General features: G+C 49.4%; 1 protein-coding gene across 5 annotated transcripts in view; it reads left to right on the top strand.

Moving 5' to 3' along the window:
* MSI1 (musashi RNA binding protein 1) overlaps positions 1 to 23,083 on the top strand; it is a 62,880-nt gene that overhangs the window by 32,651 nt on the left and 7,146 nt on the right. For 3 of the 5 annotated variants that reach the window (XM_026717095.2, XM_026717094.2, XM_087913592.1), the window contains 5 exons: positions 8,459 to 8,507; positions 13,715 to 13,797; positions 15,636 to 15,753; positions 15,943 to 16,023; positions 17,411 to 17,467. In XM_026717095.2, coding sequence (XP_026572880.1) covers positions 8,459 to 8,507; positions 13,715 to 13,797; positions 15,636 to 15,753; positions 15,943 to 16,023; positions 17,411 to 17,467 — 388 coding nt within the window. The remainder of the gene's footprint in view (positions 1 to 8,458; positions 8,508 to 13,714; positions 13,798 to 15,635; positions 15,754 to 15,942; positions 16,024 to 17,410; positions 17,468 to 23,083) is intronic. The other 2 variants (XM_087913590.1, XM_087913591.1) reach the window with 1 other exon arrangement.

A 23,083-nucleotide genomic window follows, 5' to 3' on the forward strand; every position in this document is an offset into this window, starting at 1 on the left:
TGTCCTGGGAGTGGCCTTAGGGCTCCTTCCAAGCTTGGGGTATCAGGTGAAGTCAATCTGCAGTGAATTATGAAGGTGTGGAGATACCTCTTTTGGGGTGATGGTGCATATTCCTTGAACGGCTGATCCATGGAGAGAGGAGGGGCAGCTCCTGGAACCCCCTCTGGGGCACAGCCAGCAGACCTGACCTGCTGTAAGGCCCAGACTCTCTTCCCTTCAGATGATAAGAATGACCTTTTGAAAGCTGGGTATTTCAAAAGGAATTCTTTATTGAAAAGGAAGACAGCAAGTCCACATTCAAAGCAGGATCTGATATCCTTCCAGGCATGCAGCATAGGTAAAGGGAGTTAGAACCCCTCCCCTAGTCTGGTGTGGATTTCGCAATACAAAGAAGCAACATGTTAATCTCCCCTTTTTTTCTGGGACCGTAGTGGAGGAAAGTTTCCCAGGAAGTTTCTTTCAGAGTTGGAATTTTTATGGCCCCTTCTCCTCTTGCTATCTCTCCAAGAGGTGACAAGTTTCCAGGCATCTGGGCTCCAGTCCCCAGTTGTATATCATATGCAAGTTATACAGATTCAATACAAGACTTAAGATATTCAGGTTACATCAAAAAGGACTACTTACATCAAACTCCCTCCCCCCCCCTTCTTCTTCCACTGAAGAATGGTAGATAGACGGATCTGCCACCTGTAAAACTACAGACAGCCACTAGAAGGCGTCTTCTTGTGTATCTTTGCAGCCCTGACCCCCCCGATCTCGTGGCCCCCAACCCAGGCACAGGCGGGAGAAAGCCTCGTTCCCTTGGCACGTTTTAAAAAATAAAGCCCCCTCTGATGCTTCTTTCTGAGTCCACTTCCAGAGAGGATGTCTGAAGGCACAATGGAAGTGCTCCAAGGGGAGCTGCTATTTATACCTCCTGCCTGTAAACTCTGGGCCTGCGCGCCCCACACTGCTCAAGGGCATCTCCTGCTCAGCAGGACGCCAAGAGATGGATTATTTGGGAAAGAGAAGACGCCGGAAGGGCCCCTCCCTCTCCCCCTCCTCCCTGGGGCGGTGACGTCATCTGATAACCAAGCCTTCCCTGGACAGGCTGGCTGCTCTCTGAGGAGATCAGCTCCTTCCAGGCTGGGCATCATGACTCGTGCCATGAGTGTGCTTCAGGTGGCACTTTGAAGGGAGGAAGCCAACTGAGACCGTCTGGGCTCCCCTGCATGGTTAAGAGACGAGGCGAGCTCAGCCAGGTAGAAGATGGAGGGTTTCTTGGTTCTCATTGCCACGACCTACCAGTAATCCAGTGGCACCCCTTATATGGCAGGGGAAGAATAAAAAACAGCAGAGACGCAGGCTGCTCTCTGGATTTCTAGGAGAACCATTGGAGAGGAGAGCAGAAAATAAGTGGATTACTTTCAGGGGGAAAATGGTTCTTACAGAATTGCAGAGTAACAGAGTTGGAAGGAACCTTGTAGGTCATCTAGTCCAGGGGTCGCCAACCTTTTGGACCTCAGGGACCACGAAACTCGTAATTTTAAATCCAAGGGACCACTAACCGGTTCAGTGGGTGTGGCCTAATTTGTGGGTGTAGCTTGGTCATGTGACTGGCTGGGCATGGCTTGTATATAAATATTATTAATATTTATATAAATATTGAATTTTTTTTATTAAAAAAGAGCAATTTTTACCCAAACTCAGGCAAAGCAGGCAGGCAGATTGAGTTGCTCACAGAATCATTCAGTGATCTATCTATCTGCCATCGGCTACCTGAGTCTGTCACATAAAATTTGCTTGCCGTGAGTCTGCACTGAGTTTGCTTGCAAGCAAACCTTCAGTCCTAAGGGAGGTTTGGCTGTGCTTAAAAGCACAGCCCGAAGATCTAAAGACTAGCTAGAAAGCAAGAAATCCAACCATTTCCTGCTTCCTAGCCGATCTAAATCTCCCGGCACAAAATCTCCTGGCACAGCAGAACAGATGATGGTCGGAAAAAGGAAAAACAGAAATTTAGCAAGCAAGTTTACCGGGTAAGGAGTAAGTGGGCAGAGAGGGTTCCCACAGGCCATGTGGGCGGTGCAGCCTTGTGTTTCTGCGCAGTCTGGATTAATTGCTTTGGGGGTGAGATTTCTCTGTGGCCCACCAAAATTTCTCTGCTGCCCACCAGCTGTTCACCACTGGTTCATTGTTCTCACTGTCCGGAAGTTTCTCCTTACTTTTAGGTTGGTTTTCTCCTTGATTAGTTGCCATTCATTGCTGCTTGTCCTGCCTTCAGGTTCTTGCAGAGCTGCTTCGTTGCTTTATGGCAGTTTGATGCCCACAGGCCTCTAAATTTCCCTTTGGTGGAACAGGCAGGCAGCCCCTCTTAGCTTTACTGCAGTCAGTGAAGTGGACAAACCAGGCTGCGGTCGCCCATGGGGCTGGCTGGTGCCCCGAAAGTGGTAGCTGGTTTTTGAATCCCAAGAGATTACTGTTGCGTATCCAGGTTGATCCCTCTTGGGGTTGTGTATCTAGGTGAGGCTTCTATTCCTGCAAAGGTTCTTTTTGGGAGTTGGGGAGCATTTGTGCGGAAGCCCCTCTCTATGGAATGGGGCTTAACCCTGGTAAACAATCGGTAACCTTATAGTTTAAGATTAAGATTAAATAACAGAAATGTAACATTTGTATCCGTGGTATGATTTTTGTAAGCCAGGATTAAGTATTATAGGAATATACAGGGGCAAGGCAGGGCAGGGGTCTCCAACATTGGCAACTTTAAATTTGGAGGACTGCAACTCCCAGAATTCCCCTGTCAGCAACTTTAAAGTTGCCAAGGTTTCCTGGGGAATTCTGGGAGTTGAAGCCCTCCAGGCTTAAAGTTGCCAAGGTTGGAGACCTCCAAGTCAGGGGGTCTACTTCATAGATCAAAAAAGTCAAGATATATCCAGGAGAGTGCAATCGTTGTAAAAAGGGGCAGAGGTTCGATTGCACTCTCCAAAGCTGTCTTAATATTTTGGACCACACTCTGCAGACATCTCTGGATCTGATAAATGTGTGGATATTATCTCCATTTATGAGTAACATCTAACAATAAGTCTGTAAGACCCGACTGGTGTTTTTCTTTGATTTACGCTTCCTGCTGTAGCATAAACGGAGGCTGCTAGACTAGTTTCATGGCCTCTGTCGTTAGACACGGATCCCCATTTCAAAATTGGGAAAGGGCTGAGCCGGTCTGGAGCAGTAGAGCCAGCCTTACTGGTCCGACTGGACCACTGCCCCCATGACCTCTGGCTGGTTCTGAAGGGGCCACTAAATGCCTGCCCCCTTTGAAGACCACCGGCCCTTCAGGGCCAGGTTGGGTCCTCCGAGTCGGGCCTTCTCAAAGAAGAAGGGGAGTGGTGCAGGGTACTTGGGGAAGGGAGGTACAAAGGCCCAGGCTGCATCGGGGAAGGTGACCCAGAGTGTGGGGACACGGCGGTCTTCCCCCTGGGCCCTCTGGTGCGGGGAAAGGCCAGGGCTCCCCCCAGCAAGCTGCCTTTGTGTCCCCGTCAGCACCGCTTTGCGAAGAGGGTATCCAAGCTGGCGCTAATCGGATCCAGCAGCTGGGATTGGAGGGCAGGGTTGCCACAGCAACCGGCCCCAGGAGAAGCCATCCCCGACAGACTCTTTTGTCTGGGCCTCTCGCCGCCAGTGCCGCCCCTGGAGGAAGAAAGGCTCCGGAGGACGATGAGCTGGGAGCTGCAGGGCGCCGAGAGGGGCCGGGCCAGCGGGGCGCCCGGCGAGCAGCAGCTGCCACAATAGCCCCCCACCAGGGCCTGCCACTCATGCTTAGTGCTCGGACGCCTGAGCTTGGACGCCGGGAGGCTAATCCCTGAGTTTCCATGGACACGGGAGCCGGCTAGGACAGGCAGGCTCCCTGGAAGAGGAAGAGGCCTCGGCTGTCCTCAGGGCTGACCTGGGGACTCCATTGGCTGCCACATCCCGGTCCCCGCCTCTTCCCGAAATGCCCTTCGCCGGGTCTCAGCGGTGCAGGACCCGTCCTCGTGACTGATGTGTGGGCCCTTTTTCCTCTGTCACCCCACACCGGCCAGAATTTTGTGGGAGTCTCAAATTTTGGAGCCGTTGCATTCATTTCACCCCACTCTTTTCTTCAAGGCGTTCGTGGGCCACCTTTGGCTCTCGGGCTGCAATGTGTTTCTGGAGGCAATACAGCTCAGACGGGACGGCCAACTTGGGGGTACGGGTTCAGGCTGGAAAATGGGAAACCTTAAGTTTTAGTTTTGCCAGGAAATGGCAAACGGTTTCCAAAAACGCTGTACAAAAACGCTCATTAATGTTACCAGGCGTCGACGCGAAGGCACCCAAATCTCAAAAGTGCTCAGAGGGTTGGTTGTGGGCCTGGTTTCCAAAATCTGGACCCTGGCAGCCTCCTGAGACCAGAGACTTGGAAGTGCTTGTGGGAAAGCCGAAATGAAAGAAAGGATGCCAATCTGGCATTCCTGGGTTTGCAACAAAGTCCCTTCCACACACAAGGCCTGGCATTAGATGCCCTCAGCTCTTAAAATGTCCCCTCCTGCCAGCAGAGATTGTTCTCCCCCCCGCCCCCCAGGTGCCTGCTGGTAAACCAGATAATCTTCTTTGCTGCTTGCCCGTCGTTCAGTGCCCAGCGCCCAAGAGCCTCAGAAGCTTCCAAGCCTGGTTTTGCTTGGCCTGGCTGTTGACTCCAGGCCTGATCCGAACAGAAGGCCCATTGTCTGCCTTCCACCTCCCCTCACCCCAGCCGGCCGGCCTGCGTCATTCAGGAGAGCCGTTCGAATGTTCTGTGTGAGAGTCAGATTAAAGAATCCACACTCCTGACTTGTCCGCCTGCCACACAAGAGCCACGGTTTGGACTCGAGACGGCTTTTGTGGAAGGCTGTGTGGCCAAGCGGCTAAGGGGTTGCCCCAGGGGACCATTGCAGGACCCTGCCCAGAATTGCCAGCCTTTTCATGGTCACTGTAGCTCCCTGGCTCCAGACTTTAAATTCTCCCTCCCACTCATATCCTGCTTATCTCAGTCGATTGAAAATCTAGTGGCTCATTTATACAATGTGGTCAGTTTGGTAACTGTTGGCTCTTGTTTCTTCTCTCCTCACCCCCAGCATATTTCAAATAACAGATAATCAGAGTTGGAAGGGACCTTGTAGGTCATCTAGTCCAACCCCCTGACCAAGCAGGAGACCCTACACCATTTCTGACAGATGGCAGTCAAAACTCCTCTTGAAATTCTCAAGTGATGGCATTCCCACAACTTCTAAAGGCAACTTCCATGGGTTTATTGTTCTCATTGTCAGAAAGTTTCTCCTTATTTCCAAGTTGAATCTCTCCTTGATCAGTTTCCATCCATTATTCCTTGTCTGGCCTTTGGGTGCTTTGGAAAATAGCTTGACTCCCTCCTCCTCTCTGTGGCAGCCCCTCAAATAGTGGAAGACTGTTCTCCTGTCTCCCCTGGTCCTTCTCTTCACTAGACTAGACAGGCCCAGGTCCTGCAACCGTTCATCATATGTTTTTAGTCTCCAGTCCCCTTAATCATCCTGGTTGCTCTTCTCTGTACTTTTTCTAGAGTCTCAACATCTTTTTTATAGTGTGGTGACCAAAACTGGATGCAGGATTCTAGGTGTGGTCTTACTAAGGCTTTATAGAGTGATATTAGTACCTCGCTTGATCTTGATTGTATCCGTCTGTTAATGCAAACTCAACCCATTTAGTTGGTTTGTGATTCAGTATATTGTGCCAAGCTAAAACTGGGTTAATTCACTACCCACGTTAAGTGGATTGTGTATTTACAGAAATAGGAATATGACCTACTTAAGTCCAAGATTAAGGGGTGGGATGGGGGGACCAAAAAGAAAGAGGAGCTTCCTCACTTGCCACAGCACATACTTTGTCTCTCGCTCCCCAACTGGTTCTCTCAAGTTGCATTAACCGTGGTAATTGGAAATTCTGAAATTATGCCCAAATATTTTGTTGGTTTGTTGCAGTTGCGTCCTCCGTGGCTGCACCTTTCTCAGCTTGGCTGGTTTCCAAAGAGCTAAAGAGAAATAGACCTGGTTAATATTTGGATGGGAGACCACCAGGAAATCCCAGGGCTGTAGCATCAAGTAAAAAAAAATGTCCTGGAAGAAAACAGTAGCCAATTCACCTTGTTGCCAAGAAAACTATGCAGATAAGCCAGAATCCAGCTTGATGTCTCTTACCTTTGGGGTCTCTTCAAGTGGGTCAAGATTGATGGTCTCTCAGCAGCCCTGCGAGGTGTTTGAGCTAAGCCCGAAGTCATGAGCTCTGTGACTAATAGTGGAATTGAGTTGAAAGGCTCAATGGCGCTGCGTCATTTTGAAATAAGATCAACAGCTCAGATTCAGGGCTGTGGGAAGGCACTCCCACCACCAGGAAAATCTTTCTTCTAGTTGCAGGTTCTGACATGGGTGGGTACCAGGCTGGGCTAGGACTTGAGGAGCTGCCCCTCTGGCTGTAGCTGGGTGGCCACCTGAGGACAGCTGGGAGTCCCCTGTCCTGGAAGGAAGCCACCATGGTCATCTCCAGACAACTCCCAGTCAGCTGGACAGCCATTTTGCACCTTTGGTAGTCCACAGTTCATTTATAGAATTGGAATGGAATGGAATAGAATGAGAAAAGAGAATGAAAATGAGACTAGAATAGAACGAGGAAGAATGGAATAGAATAGAAGTAACAGAATGAGAAAAGCAAGAGAATGAGAACAGAACAGAATAGAATGAGGAATGGAATGGAATGGAATAGAATAGAAATAAGAGAATGAGAAAAGAGAAGAGAATGAAAATGAGAATAGAGTAGAACAGAACAGAACAGAATTCTTTATTGGCCAAGTGTGATTAGACACAGAAGGAACTTGTCTTTGGTGCATAAGCTCTTGGTATACATAAAAGATATAAGTGATGGGTCAGTGTATTGTGCAAATTCAGAAAATCAGGCTCAGCTATGAGTATTAACTGTTTGACGCAATTGGAGGTAAATTAAATTTGGCACGAAGAAGAGCTGAGCTGGGCTGTGTAAAGGATGAACATTGGTATAGCTTGCCTGAGTTTTTTTTAGCTTCTGACTGGCAGCCCCTCCTCAGGTTATCCCAGTTCATCTGTCTTGGGAATAGGAGCAGCCCCCTCTCAGCTAGCGTCCCTCTGTTGCAACCTCCCACAGCCTTGTTGGATGAGCATGATGGGAGTTGCAGTCCCAAACACCGGGACAGGGTTCAAGTGAGGGAAGGCTGAATCAATAAACACTTGTATTTTGGGGCGTCTCCTGCCACTTGCCCAGCCAATGGGTTGATGACGTGGCTTTGTGTCCCTTTGAACCAAGGAGGGTTTAAATGCACGAGGAGCCGATGCTGCACATCGCTGGCATTTTACCACATTTGGAACCCCCAATTCCCAAGGCTGTGTGATCTCACACCAGAGAGTTTGTTCTGTCTTCAACCTGCCAGCAATCTTGCAATCATTGGGTATAATTTACCCCTAGCTGCTTCCTTCCTGACAAAGGCAGTCCGTCTCTTATCACCTTTCCTGCTGTGGCTGGATTTCTCACACAGGCTTAGAATAGCGAGTGAAATCTCCTTTCCTCAAAAGGTTTAGAGACAAATAAGTTACCAAGGGGAAAGTTTGCATTTGCCATTGACTGTGTGACACGCACACACCATCTTAGACTTGGAAGATGCAATGGTTGGTAGCTCTGACGTTTTCCTTGTCGAGGGACGGACTTGAAACCCAGGGCTTCCCACCAGCTCTGGATTTCGCCAATACGGATGACCGGTGACGGTCCTGGATCTGTGCAGACGGGGCGGGTTGTGTGTGAGGAGCTCACTACTCTTGGTTTTATAGGAACATCTCTAGATGTTCAAGCAAGACCCGTGTCCGGATTCCAGCGATCAGCCTAATTAAATCATGAGCCTGAAGCCAAACTCCAAAAAACTGCAAAGATTTTATTAGGAGCCACACGCTGGCGTGACCTGTAGGAAGCCGAACTCTGAGATACAGTCACCTATGACCCTGTTTCCCCACCCCACCTCCACCCCTCTGGGTGTATCATAATTCAGATTGTCCAAGGGAGATTTTCGCACCCAGAATACCTGGTTGCCTCAGTTACAATCTCTGTGAGATAAGCTTGGTTCATCTGCTGTATGCTCCTTAAGGGGCTCCCCCCGCCCTCTTTCCTAGGGCAACTTGGAAAACTAGGAATGTTTTACAAGTTGACCACCTGTTGGCGTTGCAGGGAAATCTCTTCCTATCTCCTCTTCCTCCCCTGGTGCTTAAAACTAGAATAGGTAATTAAACAGCTTATCACTGTCTACTTTCTACTAATGCCCTAAATACGTTATCTAATAGATGATTGTAGCCTAACATTGAAGTTCTTCCTAGCAATTATTTTGTTTTTATTCACCCAACAGCCACTCATTTCACCCACCCAGATCCTTTTGTTCTTGCAGGTGGACGATGCCATGCTGATGTTTGACAAGACAACTAATCGGCACCGAGGTGAGAGAGAGACTTAAGAGTTTGGATCTAGGGAGCTGCCCAGCTGTGCGGCCCCTTCCAGCACCTCCCACCCCCAATTGAGAGCTTTCACCCACTGTGGGGCCCTCAGGTGATGCAAGCAAGCAAAGAGCCTGAGATCAGCAGGGCTCCCATGTTCCCTGTTAACCCCCAGGAAACCGCGCCGAAGAAAACCAATGGGAAAGCTGCCTTCACCTGCTTCCTTGTCCCGATTTCCCTTTGGTGACAAAGAGGGGGCCTCTCAGAGGTCCTCTAGTCCAGGGGTCTCCAACCTTGGCAACTATAAGCCTGGAGGACTTTGCTGGCTGGGGGATTCTGGGAGTTGAAGTCCACCAGGCTTAAAGTTGCCAAGGTTGGAGACCCCTGATCTAGTCTGACCACCTGCAGGATCTGTTGAAGTGGTTTTGGACAGGTGGGTCTCCAGCCTCCAAGGAAGACATCCAAGGAAGAGGGACCCTGCAGGCTATTCCACTGTTGTCAGCTTTGGACAATCCTTAGGTCTACTTCCCAGTAGCTTCAACCGACTGGTTCCGGTCCTGCCCTCAGGGACAGCAGAGAAGAACTCAAAAGTTAGCGAAGGCCGACAATCTTTCAGATAGTTAAAATTGCACTGCCTTTTTTTGCAGACTATTCACACCCAGATGCTTTTAACGGTTCCTCAGAGGACTTGGTTTCCTCCGCCATCTTGGCAGGCCTCCTTCTTTGCTCCAATTTGTCACAGTCCTATTTGGTCCCAGAACTGGTCTGATCGGGGCAGAATGGAGGGAGCCATTATTTCCCTGGATCTGGGTTCTCTACTTCGTTCAGTGCAGCTCAGGATAGCATATTTGCCCTTTCAGCAGCTGCATCCGACTGCTGAGTCACTTTAGTCAACCTGGGATTAGGAGAATGCCCAGATCCTTTGTCCCAGGCACGACTGCCAAGCCAAATGCTCGCCATCCTGTCCTTGTGGCTTACATTTTAGCTACCCAGGTGTGCCTTTCTTTCCGTTGAATGTCGTTCTTTTAGTTCTGACCCACCTTTCAAGCCTCTAAGCTCTTTTGGACCTTCTCTTTTGCTTCTAAGACAAAGCTTGTGTCACCTGCAACGGCTGTGGCCTTTCCTAAAAACTTCGAAGAGCACAGGGGCCAAGATCTCCCCTGTGGCTGTCCACCTGGTGCTCTTTTCTGGATGATGTGCAGACATTTATGAGTGTCGTTCATCCAGTTATGAATACAGGTAGTTGACTTACGACCACAGTTGAGCCCAAAATTTGTGTGGTTAAGTGAGACATAACCTGGTTGTTGAGTGAAACTTCCCCATTGACTGTGCTGGTCAGAAGCTCGCAAGAAGTGATCACATGACCCCGGGACTCTGCAACCGTCATAAGTGTGAACCAGTTACCAAGCCTCCGAATGTAAATCACATGACGATGCAATGGTCATAAGCATGAACAATGTTGTAACTTTGCTGTTGTAACTTTCAGTGGTCACGAAACTAACTGTTGTAAGTTGCGGACTACCTGTGCTTTTAGCAGCTCTACCACCTAGCTCGTATTTTATCATTTCGCTCACAAGGACACCGTGGGTTTGTTGAATGATTTGCTGAGGTCAAAGTACATTATTTCCATGGGATTCCCTGCAGTCAATTAAGCTAGTAACCCTATCAAGAAAGAGACGCTATTATTCCGCTCACGCAGGCTCTTGATCACTGGTGCGTGCTGTGCAGGAACTCACAGATACATTCGAGGCCCTTGTCCAGGACAAGCCTTAAGCTGATGGGTTAACAATTGCCTGAGTCCTCCCTCCTCCCCCAGTTGGAAGGGAGGGTCAGCCATGCTCTCTTCATCTTTCGGAGCTTTGCTGGTTGCAGGAGTTCTTGCAGATTGCAGTGGGTAGACCCGCGATCTCCTCCGCTAATTCCTTCAGGATTCCTCCAGCTGGGTTTACCTGTGTCAATCATGTTGGTTGAACCAGTTCAAGGCTCTTGGGGCTGTTTAGTATCTACCAAGATAAGAGATGTGGAATAGAGTAGAGTAGAGTAGAGTAGAGTAGAGTAGAATAGAGTAGAGCAGAGTAAGTCTTAACGTTGCCAAGTTTGGAGACCTCTGTTCTATCCTGACATTTTGGCTCCTTGCACCTCTATGGACTTCCCTCACTCATAATGTTCTTCCTTCTTTTTCATGCGATCCTTTCGAGTAAGTTTCTGTGTTTGGCCCTTGCCTTCCACCCTTGAGTGTTGCTTGGGGGAGGCTTCCTCTAAAGTCTTTTTTGAAACAGTTTTTAACCCCCACCCAAGCAGGAGACCCTGCCCCATGGCAGTCCAATCTCTTCTTGAAAACCTCCATTGATGAAATTCCACAGCTTCTGAAGGCAAACGCTGTTCCATGGGTTCTCACTGTCAGAAAACGTCTCCTTATTTCCAGATTGAATCTCTCCTTGTTCAATTTCCATCCATGATTATTCCTTGTCTGGCCTCCAGGTGCCTTGGAAAACAGCTTGACCCCTTCCTCCTCCTCTCAGTGGCAGCCCCTCAAATATTGGAAGGCTGCTCTCCTGTCTCCGCTGGTCCTTCTCTTCCCTAGACGAACCAGGGCCAGTTCCTGCAACCGTTTGTTGTATGTTTTATCCTCCAGTCCCCTAATCATCCTGGTTGCTCTTCTCTGCACTCTTTCTAGCACTTTTCTACAACTTCTGGAGGCTGCTTGCTCAGGCCAAAATCTTACGTCAGCTATTCTTCGTCCAAGAGACATCCTCTTTGACAGGCCTTGGAGTCTTCTGCAGCCTCAGAGGATAGGCTTTCTTCTCCTCGATGGGCTTGTTTCTGGGTGCCATTTTGCTTCCACAAGGGCTTCCTGTGTCCAGCCCAAGAATTCTTCAGGTCACGTTTGCCTCTGCCCCCCTCCCCTCCCCTTCCAGGTGGGCCCTTTGCAGCATGTGTGCTTCTTACAGTCTCGGGGCAGGAAAATAAACCCCTCCCATTCCCTGCAGGTCCCCGGAGCCGATCTCTCTGTCCACCACCGTCTTTCAACAGCAAGCAACAACAACAACAACACTTCCCTCACGGCATTTTTCCCAGCCCTCCTTCTTCGTTTGCTCTGTGACCTGGTACTCTGGGCAGCTGCTTCCTTGTACGTCCACTGAAGCTGCCCCAACCAGGCCAGTAGAAGCAGTGCCCCAACCGGTCAGCAGCTCTTAGTGGGGGATCAACAGCAGCTGTCAGCCAGCCTCCCATCTTGGCTCTCCTCCTTCCCTTTTCTGCCTCTTCCTTCCGCTGCTAAACTCTTGGGCACTTGCTCATTTCTCTAATTTTAAGTTGTGTGGGCAGGATGGACGATGCCTCTGGGTCCTCCTGGTGTTTGGAGGGTCTGAAATGCCGCAGACCTGCCTTCCTCCAAGCCACCGCTGAATTTTCCTCACGCTTGTGCCCCCCCCCTGCTTCCACATCTAGCTGCCCTAAGCAAAGATGCAGCCTTTTCTTTTTATAGCATTTCTGCCTGCAGATGTTCTCTTAGCTTTTGTGCCTGCCCCTTGCTCGCTCATTGACTGTTACGTGATGTAGTGTACTGTATAAATCACACCAATAAACAGGTAAATGGAATAGGGCAATTGCAGGCCAGATTCTGCTATCCCCCCACTCCCTTTCCACTGCCCAGTCTCCCCCATTACATGCCCCCTGGGCGGGGGGACCCCCTGGCCCACTTTCCAGGCTTCTTCCGCGCTCTGTTCTCCCTTCCTGGGCCCTCATCCTTTCTTTGGTACCTGGCTTCCTGGCTGCCATCCACCAGGGCTTAAGGAAATCTGAGCCAGTGCCGGTATTTGCAGCCAGGATTTTAAAAAGCAACTTAACTTTGCCATAGTAACTGGGGGGGTGGGGGGTGGGGGGCAGCTGAGGCCTGCTGTGAAACGCTGACCAGGCCTGCTCTGTCTTGCCTAGAGAAAGGCTGCAGAAGGGAAGCCTTGGCTGGTGGGGGAGGTGGCTGTGCCCCAGCAGGGCGGAGAGCGGGTGATGCCTCCCGCGTGCCAACTCGGATGCCTCTCCTCTGCAGGGGGGAGCCTTTGAAATGATAGGGGTGGGGAGGAAGAGCTCGGACGAGTAGGCAGGAGAGAGAGAGATGGGACTGCTGATGCCCACGTTCCTCAGCGCTTCTCCAGTCACCGCTTGTCTACATCTTGTAGAAAATGGATTCGCCTCTGCTGGCCAGTCCTACCTTCCAGGTCAACAACATGGAGGATGAAAAGGATAATGTTCCTTTTGCCTTTCTGGATTTGAAGCAGCCTGTTGGCTGTTTTAATCTCATGATAGACCGTGAAAAGGACAATCTATCAGGTAGAGGTAGTGTTCTGACCAAGGCTTCCCGAGACCGTAATTAAGCACATGCTCAGTTAAAACAATTCCTGTTTTATTTCAACGCTGGGAGTTATTTTCATTCCCAGCTTCTAATGAGTCCCAAACAGTCCCTCAAGATAAGCACCCACCTTTCTTTCCTTTGGATTGCTGCCAACAACTAGAATGCCAAATGAATTATAAAAAAAAAAACAACCAAAGTACAAAGTCCGCACAGAGCTTCAAGGGTTAATCCGAACAGAGCGAACGACTTTGCTTCCTGTAAAGTTTTCTCTACCTTTGCCTGTCCTTTATGCCTTATGGGTGGGGCCAATCACCTCCCAGCCTTACTCCCGAGTCTTCCCTTTTGTCTAAGATGCTCTCGCCTTCTAGCAGTTCTGCGCACATGCGCACCGGGAACAGGCTCCCCTGGGTCCTCTGCCTCGCTGCTGTCAAACTGCAGAGGCTCCAGTGGCAGCACCCCACTCCCAGATGGTCCTGGCCCCATCCCTGCATCGGACGCAGGACCCTCGTCCGAGTCCTCTCCAGACTCCCAGACTGGTCCCTGTTCTTCCCCACTGTCTGATTCCGCTGCCGTCTGCACAGGCTGCCGGCGAACCACAGCAGGTAGATATTTCTGTGTCTGGGCACAGTGAGAATATATCTGCTGAACAAAGCTCTGCATTGGCGACAGGAAGGGCATCTGGCCAGTAAACACTCAGCTCCATACCGTTGCCCAGACTCCATCCTGCAAGGGATTATGAGGTCCTTAAAAGAAGATGAAAGATTGCCAAAGGGACCGAAGGCTTGAGCTGGAGCCCTGGAGAGCTTCCTAGGGGCTTCTTGACTTGACTGAGATGGGTTTGTTTTTGTTTCTCTTCCAGGGTTTGGGTTTGTCACCTTTGAAAGCGAAGATATCGTGGAGAAAGTCTGCGAGATCCACTTTCATGAGATCAACAACAAAATGGTTAGCACAAAGCAAGTTGGACGGGTGTCAGTGGGTTTGCGTTGATGGGATGGTGTCCCTTGCTGCTACGTCTTTCTTCCCACTGGACATGAGGGTCAGGCTGTTATGGCCTCCGCAACTTGACCCATGACCCTCCGTGGTGGTTTTACTGGCGAGTTTGGCCAGGTTTAGCCTCACAGAATGGGGTCCCACTCAGAGGGACACGAAGTGACCACACCTACAAGGAGATTCTTCTGCCTTCCTTGAAATCAGCTTTGTCCAGTCAGGTGTTCTCCAAACATGTGGAATTCAACATCTAGAATTCTTAGCAATAGTTGTAGCTATGGGAATTGGTCTATACAGCTGGAGGTGCAAAGCTGAAAGTTAATTTGTTTTCAACCCTGTGCAGCATTTCTGAGGCAAAGGGCTGAGGGAGATGGCAAGGCTCAGGTGCTTTCTTCCTAAATATCTGTCTCCACAGTATGTTCCCAGCTGGGGTTGGCATGCTCTGGGCTCCATCGATTAAGCCAAAGGTCTTCAAACTTAGCAAGTTTAAGACTTGTGGACTCCCAGAATTCCTGAGCTAACATGACTTGAGGAGGAATTCTGGGAGTTGAAATCCACAAGTCTTAAAGCTGTCAAGTTTGAGGACGCTTGGATTAAGCAATGCCACCTATCACACCCTCAAAGTGAATTTTCTCTGTAGCATCTCCTGCCTTCTGGAGTAGGGTTTCCTTTGACAATCAGATTGCCTGAACTCCTCTGGTTTTTCGAAGCCCTGAAGATGTGGCTCTTCACCCAAGCCAGGTGATTGATGCCCCTTTCCTTGTGCCCATCTGGGTTTGCCCATTTCTGCTCTTTTAGTTTTTTAGTTTATTGTCATTGCACCTAGCAGAACGAAATTAAATGCCATCTTCAGCGTACATTATTATAACTATAAAAATGAAACCCAAACATACATCCTTCGCATTCTGTACAAGTGAATTGAAAACCTCTGATATTGCATTAATGTTGCACTATAGTATTGCCCTGGGATAGAAGCTGTTTTTCAGCCTCTTTGTTCCGTGTTTTTATTCTCCTGTACCATCTGCCAGATGGTAATAGTTCAAAGAAAGGGAGTCCAGGATGAGATGGATCTTTGAGAATGTTTTGAATTTTCTTAAGGCAGCGGGAGCTATAAAGCTCTTCCAAAGAGGGGAGAGGGCAACCCAGGATCCTCTGAGAGGCAATGACCTTAACCTTCTGGAGCCCTGTCCTATCTGCCCCTGTGCAATTGTCAAACCGTATACAGGTGCAGTAAGTTAAATTACTCTCTAAGGTGCAGCGTAGAAAGTCACCAGCAATTTTCCATTCAGTTGTTGTTTCCTGAGAAGCCTCAAGTAGTATAATCTCTGCTGGGCCCTTTTGACCAGGGCTGCAATGTGAGCCCCCAGATCAGGTCCTATTTTATGACCTGCCCTTTCAGTCTGCCTTGCTTTTGTGGTTTTGCATTGTTCCTAATTTTAAGCATTCTGAATAGAAATAGAAATAGAGCAGAATTCTTTTATTGGCCAAGTGTGATTGGACACACAAGAAATTTGTCTTGGTGCAAATGCTTTCCGTATACATAAAAGAAAAGATACATTCTTAACCGCTCATAATCTGCCCAGTCCCTGAGAGTGAAGCGGCACTTAAATTTAATAAATTATTATTACAATTAATAGAAGAACACGGTGCAATTAGGGGAGAATCGTGCGTGTTTTATAGCAAGGGCCGACAGCTGTCGTCCAGAAGCAAAGTTCTGGTGGGTGCCCTGCAGTAGCCATGAAACGTGCACCCCCCTTTTAATAGGGTTGTCTTAATGTTGTGTCTGGTGCCAGGTGGAATGTAAAAAGGCTCAGCCCAAGGAAGTGATGTCGCCCACTGGCTCCGCGAGGGGACGCTCCCGAGTGATGCCTTACGGGATGGACGCCTTCATGTTGGGCATCGGCATGTTAGGTAAGGATGGGAAAGCGGCAGCACCCTCTTCTGGAAGAACCAGAGAACAGCAGGCACGTCGCCGAGAAAGGACCCCACACCCCATCCTCTGTGCCCCCGAGTTAAAATTGGATGTAGGTGGAGAGTGGGGGAAGGGGGATGTTTGTTTTTTAATGGGGCCTTCTGATCTTCTTCTCTCTTTGAGAATAGGGTACCCAGGTTTCCAGGCAGCCACCTACACAAGCCGGAGCTACACCAGCATTGCACCTGGCTATACCTACCAGTTTCCCGGTAGGTCCTTCTTCCTCTAACGTTGTGTTGCTTTGGCGTGGTCAAACACATTGGCAAACGTTCTTTGCAAATTGTCCTTCTTCCAGGGTGTGTGTGTGTGTGTGTGTGTGTGTGTGTGTGTGTGTGTGATGCGAAAGGCCTCCCCCAAAGCTGAGATGAAATAGGAAAAGAATTATATTTTTCTTTTCTCAGGTGCTGGTTGAATTCTCAGGAGTCCTAGAAGTACAGTGGCTCTCGGAGGCCCTCCGGTTCAGGGTTTCTTAACCTTCAGCCACTTTTAAGACTCCTAGACTCCAACTCCCAGAATTCCCCAGCCAGCCATGCTGACAAACTTTTAAGGCGTGTGGATTTCAACTCCCAGAATTCTGGGAGTTGAAGTCCACCCATCGTGTAGCAGCTGAGATTGAGAACGCTGATCTAACTCAACCTTGCTGCAAGATTTACTAAAGCAACAGGATGGTGGCTTTCCTTCACTTAATTGATGCCTTCAGACTCTTTCAAAAGACTCCCCACTTTTGGAGTTTCTCCTTCTATGGCTGTTTACACCCCCAGCCGAGAAGTGTCTTTTTCCCAGAGTCACTTCCTTTTAAAAATGGGAGCATTTTATAAAGCTTAATGTGCCAGAGGTGTGAGGCAAAGTCCGGTAGGACCCAAACCATCTGAATAAACCACAGATTGTGAAGCGCTTTACGTACAAACCTTCTGCCCAGAATTTTCTGTAAAGTGTACATTTTGGCATTCATGCTTTTAAAGATCAGTGTCTCTAAATGTCTGCATTTTGGGGTGCACTTCTGAACAAAGAGAAGTGTGAAAGCCACAGGGGAACAATGTTCTGACTTGTGTATTATTTTCTCTTTGAATGACATCCCTACCCTGCCCTCTCCAGCCTTAAAATTCAGTCTGATGCATGAGCACCTTAGTAGACCAATATTTTTGTATTAAATTTATATTCACCGGCAAAGAAATAATGGCTGCGAAGGCTCCTGCATGGGGGCTGAAAGGTGAAAGCGGAAGCAGAATGCTTCATCTCATATTTGAATAGACCAGGTTGCCCTGATAAAAAAAATACTTAGTAGACCAACAGTTTTCACTTGCACAGACCGTCAGAAAGAGCCGTGAGGTGTGTCTTCTGGTGTGCCTTCTCCTACAGGTGGGGCAAAGGCTATTTGGCTGCACCTGATAACTTTGAGCAAGGCCCCCTTGGAACTGCTGGTGGGCGTTGCTCCTCTGGCTGTTTTCGGGCAGCCTCTCTGAGGATTTCCATTTCCTGTGCTTGCCTTTTGCGCTCCTTCCTCTTCCTCTTCCACCCTTGCCTCGGCTAGCTCTTCTGTCCCAGAGCTGAAGGCCCCGAAGGAGCATCCTAAGTTGTCTCGCTTTTCCTTTTTAGAGTTCCGGGTAGAGCGGACTCCCCTCCCGAGTGCCCCTGTCCTCCCCGAGCTCACAGGTCAGTCCCACCAGTTTTCTCCTTGCAACCGCTGGAAGAGGAGGGTGGTTGGTGCTTTCCTTGCCTCGTGGCTTCGGAGGCCAGGAGTGCAGGCCTGGGCTGGTTTGGGTTCTCTGGCTTTAGCCTCAGGATGGGGTTCTGGGGAGCCAAGAAGCTGCGGATGGAGAGGAACGGATGCACACTGGGACGTTTGTTCCCCTCTCGATAGCTGCTCCCTGCCGAGGGGAGTTGGAGCATTCTCACACCCTTGGATAAGAGGAGGAACCCGCATTCTCCATCTCTAAATCGTTCACTGTTTCTGCTCTTTACCTTCTGTGGAAACCACCGATTGGGTAACCCCTGAGTTGCCTTTTGTGCCATCCTTCCTTGGCAGAGCACCTGGTTCTGCAGGAGGGAGCCACTGAAGAGAGCCGTATCCTGGAAGCCATGGCAGACAAAGGGATCAGGAAAGGATGTTGGCTCTCCAGATTGGCTGTGGTAAGAGGAGAGCCAGATTAGTGTTCGAGGGGAAAAAAAGTCTGATAGCATCTTTTCCATCGTTTTGATGAAAAGGCATAACTCAAAAGGTTGTTAGTCAGATGTGATTAGGAATTTTAGTTTAGTTTAGTTTTTTAAGTTTACTTTATTGCCAATTGCACCTTGTACAACGAAATCAAACACCATCTTCAGTGCACATCATGACCATGAAAATAAACACAAACACACATCCTTCACACTCTGCACATTGAACTGAAAACCCGCAATACCGCATCAACACTGCACTATACAGTAGAAGTCAAAAGAGTTACTGCCCTGGGACAGAAGCTGTTTTTCAGCCTATTTGTCCTTGTTTTTGTGATCCTGTACCATCTGCCAGATGGTAGTTCAAAAAAAGGGAGTCCAGGATGAGATGGATCTTTGAGAATGTTTTGAACTTTCTTAAGGCAGTGGGAGCTCTAAAGCTCTTTCAAAGAGGGGAGAGTGCAACCCATGATCCTCTGGGCAATGAAGTTCACCCTCTGGACTGCTGTTCTATCTGCCCCTGTGCAATTGGTAAACCATACACAAGTGCAGTCAGTTAAGATACTCTCTACGGTGCAGCGGTAGAAGGTCAGCAGCAGTTTCTCATTCAGTTGTTGTTTCCTGAGAAGCCTTGGGTAGCATAATCTCTGCTGGGCCCTTTTGACCAGGGCTGCAATATGAGCACCCCAGGTCAGGTCCTCTTTTAGGGTAACACCCAGAAACTTAAAACTAGCCACTTGGTCCACTCGGTCTCCATTGATAAGCAAGGGCTGAAGGTCTGATCTGTTCCTTCTATATAGTCCACTGTCAGCTTCTTGGTCTTATTGGTGTTGAGGACCAAGTTATTGACTCCGCACCAAGAAATCAACCATTGGTCCACCTCATCTCAGTAGGCAGACTCAAACCTCCCCCCAGAGATGAGTCCCACCACTGTAATCAATTCTGGGAATTACAGCTTCAAAATACCTGGAAGGTCAACTTCTCCTTCAAAGGATTGTGCAAAACATTTTTTTCCAAACGGTTCTGAATATGAAACTTCCCAAAGTTGGATGCAAAACAGTCTGCTTTGAATATTGGAATAGCCCCCTCCCCCGTTTTCTGAACCCCAAACATTTTCCAGCATGCTCATGTTCCCTTTTGTACTCAGACAATATTTTGGAGGTTACGCAAAGCTCCCCACTCGCAGTGGTTGCACAGGCTGCCTCTCAAATGCTCCTTTGGAGGAGTTGGTTATTTTCTAAACTGCCTGTGTGAGACCCACCCCAAACATCTGGAAGAGAGAAGCCAAGATGTAGTGGTGACCTTTTCTTTGTCACTTCTTAGCAACTGGACTCGAAAGGAAAACTTTGCCTTTCTGAGTCATCTAAGCTCACGACTGATGGAGGGAAAGATTAGGGCTGACACGATACTGTCTTCCGGTACTCGAGAGGCTGTCACAGAGCAGAGGGGGTCGGCCTATTTTGCAAAACACCCAAAGGCCAGGCAAGAAGTAATGGGTGAAAGCTTGTTAAAAAGAGAACCAAGCTGATGGTGTGAACAATTAATCAATGTAGCCGCCTGCCTTCCGAAGTTACGAGTGGTTCATCACCAGAGGTTTTCAAGAAGAGACTGGATAGCCATTTGCCTGGAATGGTCTAGGGCAGAGGTCTCCAAACTTGGCAACTCTAAGACTTGTGGACCAACATAGCTGGCTGGAGAATTCTGGGAGTTGAAGTCCACAAGTCTTAAAATGGCCAAGTTTGGGACCCCTGGTATAGGGTCTCCTGCCATGGGCAGGAGGTTGGACTAAAAGACCTCCACGGTCCCTTCCTGCCCTAATATTCTAGGACTCTCTTGCACCCTAAGGTGGCAAACATATTATTTAAAAGAAGCATTGCACGTTAGAACAGAACATAAATACACGCTGGGTTTAGAACAGGAACATGAGGCACACACCTTACTTCTGTGAGGAAAATCAGGGGTTTTGAAAACTGTTCACAGAGGCCAGATTTCAGAATCCGGGGCTATGCTCTGGTGGCTGGAGGTGTTGTTGTTGTTGTTAAATAAGAACCAAGAACTGGCTGCCCACCAATTTCTGAGTGAAGCAGAAGTCCGGGCTGGAGACCAGCCCTTCTCATAACTTTCCTCCAGGAGTTGTGAATGCTCCAACACTGGAAGTTTTTAAGAAAAGATTGGACAACCACTTGTCTGAAACGCCACTTGTCCAGCCTAAGCAGGGGGTTGGACTAGAAGATCTCCAGGGTCCCTTCCAACTCTGTTACTCTATATTCTAGTCTATTCTATCCTTTCCCCTTTTTGAGCCTCAAAGTTGTCTGGTCAACATTAGATCCTTGCTAACACATTTCACCAGGCTGGTTTACAAAAAACAACCCTTCTCCCTCCTGATTTGCCAGCTAGGACCCACAGGTGAAATGGATTGGGCTGAAACGTGGATGCCTGTCACCAGCTGCTCCAAGCTCCAAACTCTGGTTATGCACAAGAATTGTTATCAAAATAGTTTTGGGAGATTGGCAGGAAGATGGGCCACCTGGTCCATAAGTGAGACCATCCTCCCACTGACGGAGTGCAGCTGTTGTGTAGATTTGTCTTCTCTGCAACCGCAAAAAGTGGATCAAAGGAGGGCAGGAGGAATATGGCGCTCTCCGGTTTTCTTGAAGTCAGCGTGAAAGAACTTTACTGCTTCCTGTGGAAGCCGGCATTGTTTGATAAGGTCACGTGACTAATCAATGAACAAACTAGTACAGGCCAACAAGGAGCCGAGCCCAGTCACTGAGATCCAGGACCACTTAGGGCTTAAATTCCTTCCTTCCTTCCTTCCTTCCCCCTTTCCTCTGTCTGTCCTCCCTCCCTTTCTTTTTCTTTCCTTCTTTCATGCCACTTTTCCACTGTCCGTCATCCTTTCCTTCCCCCTTTCCTCTGTCTTTCCTTTCACTTTTCCACTGTCTCTCCTTCCTCCCTTCTTCCTTTTCTCTTTCCTTCTTTCATTGTACTTTTCCTCTCTCCTTCCTTCTTTCCTTCTTCTCTCTTTTCTCTTTCCTTCTTTCATTCCACTTTTCCTCTCTCTCTCTCCTTCCTTCCTTCCTTCCCCTTTCGAAGTTCCTTCTTGCTGTGGCCATCCCTTCAAGGCTTCCTGAAGGCGATTTTGCCCTGTGCTTCTGTTCCTAAGCCGTCTCATTGGCTGGGCTTCTCCTCACTCTTGAGGCCTCCTCTGTGTTCCTCTGAGCTTTGGGCTGCAAGGAAGTGGGGTGGGGGACGAGGACTCCCTTTCTTCAACCGTCCTAAATTCATGCTCTGGTCTAAGTCTGTGGGTGCCTTTCGCGGCTCCTCCCAGAGAGAGGGGCTCAAACCTGGTTCCCTGGCCCCTCTCGCATCCCCATCTTTCTCAGAAGATGGCGGCATACTTCAGAGCAGGATGGGGACAGGGGTGGGATTCTCCCGGTTCTATAGAACTAGTTGTTACGATTCTGCGCAGTTCGGATAACTGGCAAATCAGGGCCCTGGCTGGCCCCTCCCCTCCCCACCCTCCCCTCCCCACCCAGTCAGTCCTTATCACCCATGCACAATATTGCACGCATGCCTGACATTGCTGACTGCATTCTCCCCCACCCAGTCACTCCTTAACGGCATTTTTCCCCTGACGATCAGCTGTTCTTACGATCAGCTGTGCCGGGATCCCGCTTGCTGTCTTACTGCTTCACCCAGGAGGCTTCCCCAAGGCCCAGGAGGCCCAAAAGGAGGGAGACCGGGGGGGGGGTGCTGCCAAAAAAAGAGGAAGGGGCCATGCCCACCCAGTCGCATGGCCGTGTCCACCTAGCCACGCCTGCAGAACCAGTTATTAAAAAATGTGCATCCCACCCCTGGTTGGGGCTGAATTGGTCCTCCAGACACCCATCTCAAAAACCCGTATCAGATTGTGGCTCCCGTCTCCATTCGCTTCACAGACTGTTCGTGTGAATGCTGCAAGCCAGGAGGGGCTGGGCAGGAGAAGCTCAGCGGAGCCTCTTGGCTGGTTGGGAATTCCTTCGGGAAAATGCTAACATTTGTTTCAGAGATTCGCCGAGGCTTTGCAACCCCTCGTGAAGCCGGAAGCGCTGAGCCGCTCCTGGTTTCAGGGGGGCCAAAGATCTCCTTCCGTTCTTTGCACGCGTGATATATATTCTGTTGTCAAAGAGAGTTGGGTGCTTCAGGTGAGCCAGGATTTAGCCACAACGTGTGTGCGCCAACTTGACAGGATGAATGTGAACATCTACACACACACCCGGCATCTTGCTCTGATTTCCACTTCAAGAAGGAAAGGCAAAAAGGGGGAAAGAAAAGGGGAAACATGCCCAGCTTTGTTAAGACAGGGGTGTGGAGAGGGCAGGAACTCTGTGGATTGTCTGGGGCCCGAGGTTCTGCTAGAGCTGATTTTAGGGCCGGTGCCGGAGGTCCAAGAATGGCAAGTAAATCATCTTAGCCGCCATTAGCAGAGCATCCTATTAATTAATGCAGGCTTTCAGAATTTACCCAGAAGGCCCCAGAACGGCTGGCTGGGCCCTGGGACGTGCATGTCTCCTTCCTCCTTTGTCCCGTCATGATCCTCTCCTCCTCTCACACGCGTGTGCTTCCAAGCGATGGCTTCATGGAACACCAGGCGGGGGGTCTGCCTTGGGCCTTGGGAAATGGGCAGGTGGGGGTTGGGGGGTCAAAGAGCCACGGTGGCGCAGTGGTCAGAGTGCAGGACTGCAGGCTCCTTCTGCTGACTGCCGGCTGCCAACAATTTGGCAGCTCAGATCTCACCAGGCTCCAGGTTGACTCAGCCTTCCCTCCTTCCGAAGGGGGTAAAATGAGGACTCAGCACTATTGCTGTCCCCCTACCCTGAGGCCTGGGAGAACAGTATCATTTGGGGGGGCAGCCCTCTGGATCACGCAGGACCATCTCTCCCAAGTAGAGCGCCCAAAAGAGAGCTCGAGGTGGCCTGTGTGTCCCATGGTTTAGTTTCTGGAAAGTAATCCAGATGATGTCCTGCTGAGCTCACAGACATTGTCATTTTTAGGCTGGTTTTATATTGGGGGAAACCTTAATTAATTAGATGGATTGTAGTTTGACTGAATGAGCCTTGGTAACGCAGTGGT

The sequence above is a fragment of the Pseudonaja textilis genome, chromosome 15 (assembly GCF_049901715.1).
Source record: "Pseudonaja textilis isolate UNSWEBS1 chromosome 15, rPseTex1.2, whole genome shotgun sequence".
Taxonomy (NCBI): Eukaryota; Metazoa; Chordata; class Lepidosauria; order Squamata; family Elapidae; genus Pseudonaja; species Pseudonaja textilis.